The sequence below is a fragment of the Mesoplodon bidens genome (assembly GCF_964165515.1).
Source record: "Mesoplodon bidens genome assembly, chromosome: 18".
NCBI lineage: Eukaryota > Metazoa > Chordata > Mammalia > Artiodactyla > Ziphiidae > Mesoplodon > Mesoplodon bidens.
The window spans coordinates 18,570,667-18,578,576 of NC_138175.1; the positions used below are offsets into that span (position 1 = coordinate 18,570,667).

General features: G+C 40.1%; 1 protein-coding gene across 1 annotated transcript in view; it reads right to left on the bottom strand.

Moving 5' to 3' along the window:
- Nucleotides 1-7,192, bottom strand: part of TANGO6 (transport and golgi organization 6 homolog) — a 169,683-nt gene extending 162,491 nt beyond the window's left edge. The window contains exon 1 of the mRNA XM_081215235.1: nt 7,056-7,192. Within this exon, the coding sequence (XP_081071361.1) occupies nt 7,056-7,152 (97 nt within the window). The 5' untranslated portion in view covers nt 7,153-7,192. The remainder of the gene's footprint in view (nt 1-7,055) is intronic.
- Nucleotides 7,193-7,910: the final 718 nt, after the last annotated feature.

A 7,910-nucleotide genomic window follows, 5' to 3' on the forward strand; every position in this document is an offset into this window, starting at 1 on the left:
AATATCCATTAATAGAGAACTGATGAATAAACAGTAGCATATCCATATAATGGAATACCATGCAGCTGTAAAAGGGAAAGAGGAAGACTTCTGCGTATGACTATGCAGTGATCACTAAGACATATTGAATTTAAAAAGTAAGGTGTAGAAGAATGTATACAGTATGATAACTTTTGTGTTATAATGGGAAGGAACATGAAATATATTATTTGTTTTTATTTTTTAAAAAAGCAGTGGAAAAACAAATTAAAAATTAACTAAAATGAGTTGTCTATATAGAGAGGGAGAGATCAGTGGGGAGGAGACAGGGGTGAGTTTAGAGTTTTCCTTTTGGAGCCCTGTATTTTTTTCATAGTTAAAAAATTAAATGAAAAAGAAAATTCAAAATGTTCCTAAAAATAAAAAACAGGGCTTCCCTGGTGGCACAGTGGTTGAGAATCTGCCTGCTAATGCATGGGACACGGGTTCGAGCCCTGGTCTGGGAGCATCCCACATGCCGCAGAGCAACTAGGCCCATGAGCCACAACTACTGAGCCTGCGCATCTGGAGCCTGTGCTCCGCAACAAGAGAGGCCATGATAGTGAGAGGCCCGCGCACCGCGATGAAGAGTGGCCCCCGGGGCCTCCCTGGTGGCGCAGTGGTTGAGAGTCCGCCTGCCGATGCAGGGGATACGGGTTCGTGCCCCGGTCTGGGAGGATCCCATATGCCGCGGAGCGGCTGGGCCCGTGAGCCATGGCCGCTGAGCCTGCGCATCCGGAGCCTGTGCTCCGCAACGGGAGAGGCCACAACAGTGAGAGGCCCGCGTACCGCAAAAAAAAAAAAAAAAAAAAAAGAGTGGCCCCCGCTTGCCACAGCTAGAGAAAGCCCTCCCACAGAAACGAAGACCCAACACAACAAAAATAAATAAAATAAATTAATAAACTCCTACCCCAACATCTTCTTAAAAAAAAAAAAAAATGAACCTAATCTATACTTTATGTCCAAGGTTGCCAAACTACAATGTACAGGTCAAATCAGGCCCACCACCTATTTCTACAAGTAAAGTTTTACTGGAACATAGACATGCTATTTATTTACATATTATCTTTGGCTGCTTTCAAGCCACAACAGCAGAGGTAAATAGTTGTAACAGAGACAGTATGGATCACAAAGCCCAAAATATTTACTGCCTGCTTCTTTACAGAAAAAGTGTGCCAACTCCTAAACCAAGTTAGCAGCACAACCACACAGAGGATTATTTCAAGTGACTTGAAATATAGAACTTTGTATATCCTGTGGACAAAAACAAACAAACAAAAATCCCTTAGAAACAGCAGGTGTGCTGATGATAGTAATGCATGATTTGTTATTTTAAAATATTATATGCATGTGTGAATATATTATATATGAATATGTAACTATATATTTGTGTATATATATATGAAATAAGTAAATAACTACATTAATTTCAGTAGGAACCAATATTTTCAGATAAGAGAAAAACATACAAAGATAAAAATATAAAATATACTTAAGAAGAATGACTAGGTGGACAAATACATGTTAAAGAATCTAGGTCATGGTACATAAATTTTCAAGGTAAAATTCCTTCAACTTTTCTATAAGCTTAAAATTTTTCATAATGTTAGGAAAAATTTAAACTCTATTTCATTTTAATTGGGAATATCAGTACAAACTCTCGATTTGTTTTTTGTCTTCTGAAAATCCACATATTTCCTAGTTCCAATCATTGAAAAAGTCTGGAAGCAATGACACTTCAGTGGCAATACATGTCACTGGTGTCTACCTTGTGGTTTCTAAATATCATTTTTTCTTAAAGAGATTTGTTTTCAAGAATGCAGCAAAAAATGTATGAGATGAGTCTGAGATATCTTATGCCTGAAAGCAAAGAAGCAATCAGAGACTACTAGGGTTACTAGGGTCACATCAAAGAGTCCAACAGCCAACTTGAATGGGTCCCACAGGCCACAAATGGAACAATTAGAGTATCAAGAGTAATGAGTACAGGACTTCCCTGGTGGCGCAGTGGTTGAGAATCTGCCTGCCAATGCAGGGGACACGGGCTTGAGCCTTGGTCCAGGAAGATCCCACATGCTGCGACTAAGCCCGTGTGCCACAACTACTGAGCCTGGGCTCTAGAGCCTGCACGCCTACAGCCTGTGCTCCACAACAAGAGAACCTACTGCAATAAGAAGCCCTCACACTGCAACGAAGAGTAGCCCCCACTCGCCACAACTGGAGAAAGCCTGCGCGCAGCAACAAAGACCAACATGGCCATAAATAAATAAATAAATAAATTTTTGAAAATAATGAGTACAATAACGGAAACATGTATATACAAAAATCTATTCATAATAAAACAAAACAAAAAAATCACTCCATTGGCTACCTTTGGAGACTGCTGTGACACTAATGTATTATTCTGAAAATTGAACAATAAAAGAACAGAATGAACCTAACTTTATTAAAATATATACATGTGTGTGCATGTGTACACACATAGAAAAAGACCTCAAAAGCCATACTTCAAAGTATTAACAGTGATAATCTCTGGATGGTAGGGTTTTGGGTGATTTTTCTTTTTTGCTTCATTATGTTAAAAAAAATTTTCCACAGCGACTATGTATTGTTTCTGTACTAAAAACATATTTTAAGGTTATAAAACAGTATGCAGTATATGAGATCATTTTTGTAAACAAAAAATATATATAATTCCCAAAATGTAATCTCTGGATAGTGGGATTAAGGTCATTTTAATTTTCTTCTTTTAGTTTCTCTAATATTTTTTAAAGCTTTACTATAAGGAATATTAACTACCTCTATGAAAAGAAAAACAAACAATAACACTTTGTTTTTCAACATAGTGAGAATCAGAAGAGTAAGATTTTTCCAGTATTTCTCTAGGACTGTTCAGGGCAAGTGTTCTGACCCACTGGCATGAATATCTGGTTTGCTTGGGTAATATATACCTAAAAAGAAAATGAGTGCTTTCATAGCTTGTTGCCACTAACCATTAAGATCACTAAACAATCTCTAAGTGACCTCCTGTGACTTTATAAGATCTTGGAACCCAAACATGGGACACAAAGAAAGTGACTTAAAACAAAAGCTATTAACTGTTTTCCAAGAGCCCCTTAATAAAGTAGTCTCCTCTGCCCTCTACTGGTGACAAAAATAAAATCTACTTGAAAATAAATAAGGCATTCTCTGAGAGGAGCAGTTCTCAAACTGTGGTATAGGGTCTCAGGTTTTGAAGCCCTTCTCAAGATTCTCTCAGAAAGTCTACAAGGTCAAAACTATTTTCATATTAATACTAAGACATTACTTGCCTTTTACGCTCTTGTTCTCTCTAGAGTGTACCAAGTCTGAAAAGTTCACTGATATGAGTTCAGATTCCCTATTATAATTAACCTTTTAAGAAATTACCTCTTGTTGAGTTTTAAAGAGGAATACACACAATTATCTGAAAAGATGATGGAAATCGCCTCCCTTTCCAACTACATACCTATGTGAGTATAGATTTTCTTCATCTATTTCAATCAAAACAACCTCTCATGACAGACTGAACACAGAAACAAATACAAAAATCCAGCTCTCTTCTAGTAAGACAGACATTAAGATTAGCAAAAATGTAAAACAATGCCACTCAAATGTAAAACAATGTCACTCTTCCTGCTAAGTTATTTTATTTTGCAAAATACATTTTTCATTTAAAATGTCATTATGTTAACATGTAACAGGCTACTGTTCTATTTAAATAAAGTTAAAAGGTTTCTCTTGAAGTCTTAATTTCTAATACAGTAAATATTGATACACATAACCTACATAAAAGCTCTTTTAAGTCCTCAACACTTTTTAAGAGTGTTAGAGTGCTCAAACCAAAAAGTTTGAGATCTGAGGCCTTAAAACAATGTTTTCCAAATTACAGTCATATAGCATTTCCACGATTTTTGCCATTTATCTGAATACCAGCTATAGTATTAGCTTTACTTGTTTATTTCTTCAAATTAAATCATTTTTTAAACTTAAATTAGTAATAGTTAATATACTGTCCTAAGGGCTTTGTGTATTTAATTCAATCCTCACACCAACTCTGTGAGGTATGGAGTATTATATTATTATTCTTGTTTCCAGATGATGAGACTAAGGTTAAGCTATTTGCCCCAGAGCATACTCAACTCTGGCAAGCTGGCTCCAGAACCCAAGCTCTTGATCACTACTCAATGCTTTTCAGCCTCAAAATATTTCTCTACATACTGCCTAAAACCATCCGTATCACACTTTGGGAAATGCTGCCCTCATAAACAGTATTATTTATTCTTCCCAATCACCAATGTAAATGTCTATGCTTTGTGACATTTAAAAGCAGACTTCTTAATCTGTGCAGTAGTTTTTTTTTTTTTTTTTTTTCTTTTTTTTTTTTTTGTGGTATGCGGGCCTTTCACTGCTGTGGCCTCTCCCTGTGCTCCGGACGCACAGGCTCAGCGGCCATAGCTCACGGGCCCAGCTGCTCCGCGGCATGTGGGACCTTCCCAGACCGGGACACGAACTCATGTCCCCTAACATCAGCAGGCAGACTCTCAACCACTGCGCCACCAGGGAAGCCCTGTGCAGTAGTTTTTATGAAGCTCAAAGTACAACGCAATATGGCGTGCAAAAATAAGGGTGATACAGCTTCATTGTTTACAAATCACCAAAATTTCCAGCCCCCCACCACCACGTAATTCAAATTTAATGACAGAGTTCAACAAATATATATTTAGTGTGGAAAGTTATTTTTTAGGAAAACTACTGCTGAGATGACCTCAAGCAAAACTTCACCAGAACTGAAAAACCCCTTTCAAATTCTGCTTAACACACTTCCTAATAATGGAGGTGAAGATGTTATTCTTATTTGCCCCATAATTGAGAACAGAAATGAAAGGCAGGGGAAGAGAAAACACTTAATGCTGTAGAACTTTTGATGGCTCAAAAGGGAAAGACTTGGTTTCTTCCCACCTGGACTGAAGTCTTCTTTCTCTTGTAGCCTTCCCCAGCCCCATCCCTGGATAACTCCTTCTCTATCCAATTGCTACCTGTACCATCCATTCACCAATAGTATTATCCTGCCATGTTGAATATCTTTGGTCTATATGCGGAGTACCATCTCCCCAAACAAACAAGATGCTTGAGAGCACAAGTTGTTAAATAATATTTCTATCTCCAAAAGCACTGAGGATAGAATACTATATACAATTGACTCTCAGTAAATATTACCTCAAAGGTAGTCAAAGGCAGATGAAAAGATGTTTAATCTAGCTGGATATAATTTTAGCAAATACTTTAATCTTGTCTCAACATCCTCTGTCCACTGGGAACATATGAAACTTATTATGCACAGGTATTCTTTAATTCCCTTAGCAGCTGATATGATAAAGTAGCAGAAATATTCACACAATATATAATAGCCTGTCTGTGCAAAATAATATCGTTTTACCAAGGTACTTAAATTATTCTTTTTCAAATAGGAATGCTTGAATTCTCCTAAGCTAAATGAGTACATGTATGGAACTCCACCACATACTCTTTGAGAGTTAAAGAGGGTCTTCCAAAAATGAAGTGTATATGCTTTGTGACAGATGATTACTTCCAGACTTTTTAAGTTATTTATTCCTGTTCTCAGTCATGTTCTAAACAGTTTCAGTTGCTGGACAAGTAACCTCTCCATTAGCAAGTTAAAATTGTATTTTGCACAATTTTAATTGTATTTTAATTCTTCATTGGGGCAAGGTAGTATAGTTACCATATTGCAGTTGAAGGTGTCTGAATTCAAATCCTAACTCTACCACTTAGACTGGCATTGTGCAATTTCTAATGTACCTGAGCCTTGGTTCCTTCATCTGTAAAATGGAATAGAAGTTAATACCTATCTCATAGGATTGTTGTGAGGAAAAAAAGATACATACATGAACAGCACACTATAGGGACTGATACTTAGCAGGCACTCAATTACTATTATTAATAATTTTTTTTTTTTTGCCTGCACCTCGCGGATTGTGCGATCTTAGTTCCCCCACCAGGGATTGAACCCGGGCCCTCTGCAGTGAGAGCACTGAGTCCTAACCACTGGACTGCCAGGAAATTCCCCATTAATAACTTCTTTTCACTTGCCGCAAGTATGATATAATGTTTCAGGAGTTTTCACAGTTTGGGGGGCGGGGGGGAATCTCAAAATCTGAATCATCACCTTCATGTACCTTATCTTGCTCACGCTACAAACCCCTTCCTCCAAATTATACGCTCTAATTTGTAAGTAGGGCCCTATTTCTTGCGTATCTTTCTCAAAGCTCCAGGTAACATCAGAGGCTCCATACTGAATAATCTGCCTTGGTCTGAGAAGGGGGTTCGGCAGACCTTGGTTCCAGGTTCGTGTTCTGCCTCTAATTTGACCATGTGATCTTGGTCAGGTTAATCTCTTCGGTGAGCCTTGGGCGTCCTCAGCTGTAAAAGGACAGTGCCAGGCTACACCACTCCCAAGGTCCCTTCTAGTTCTAAATTGGGAAGATCTTATCAACTCACCAGGAAAGATTAAAAGTGACTGTAAATCCTCGCCCCCAAACGCAGCGCAAACGTCACTGCTTCCTTTTTTTGAACTCCTTGGCACTTTGTACACATCTCCCGTGTCCACATCTGACCCTGCGCCCTCAAGAGGCTGGGCCCTCTCTGAGGCTGTGCCTGCAGTCCCCTTACAGGGCTGCAGCAGGGACGGCTGAAATCACGCACCCGAGGTGCTTAACACAGCGCCTGGCCCAAGATAAGCGCTCGAGATACTGTACTTGGTTAGTATCAGTATTCAACGGATCCCAGCCCTCCCTGAACCTCGGTTTCCTCAAGGGTAAAAGGAGGCTGGACAGACCCTGCCCAAAGCCCCCAGGTGCGGGGCTGGGCGGCTTCAGGGCCAGAGGGGTCCCGGGGAGGGCCTGAGGGGCGCACGCCGCGGGAAGAAGGGCAGCCCTGGAAGACCGCTGGCCCTGAGAGTCCCGGGTGCAGCCAGGCGCCGAGATCCGTCCTCTCACCTCCCGGGCTCAGCAGCAGCTTCAACGCCTCCAAAATTCGCTCCAGACCACACGTTTCCAGAACCCCGCTGCCCGCGGTCTGCCGGAGGGCCGCCATGACTGGAGTAGGACGCGCCACATGCGACCTGCGCAGGCGCCTCGGCGGACCGGCGCCGCCGCCACGTTGAGCGTGGCCGCAGCCCTAGGGGCGGGGCCCGCGGCGTGGGGCGGGGTCGACTTGGTTGGGACTGCGACCTTCACGAAGAAATCTTTTCTCAGGCCGCCTGTACTCCCCGGGGGCGGGGGAAGTAAACATAGCTAACACAACTTACCTACATGCACGATTTCAGAAACTCAACATGTTTAACCTCTGTGTAAAGAAAAAGGATGAGAGAAGTAGTTTAATTATGACATAATATGAATTTCAGTATGAAAATATTTGAGTACCGGAACACTGAAGGTCATAGGGAAGCAATCAGTTGCTGCACCTTCTTATAATGAAGTTTGGGTATGTAAAACAATATTCAACCGTTGAGTTTCTTCATTAGTGATATTTAAAAATACGTACTAAACACATCCATTGTGAATAACAAATAACAAATATTGTTATTGATGATATGATTTCTTAAATCGACTCAGTTCCCAATAAAAGCTCGATCTTTGCCCTATTTACAGGCATTCCTGGAAAATTCAATGTCTATTAAAATCGTACCCCATCAAAATTGAGTTAATACGTAAAACAGAATGCGTTGGAGATTTATATCATCAAAACAGGTTTTCACCTACATGAATCCTGGTGGGACATTCAAAAGTCATGTTGTCTGAAAGGCATGCTGCAAATCCAGGACAATGCTTCTGAGAGCAAGACTTTAGCAC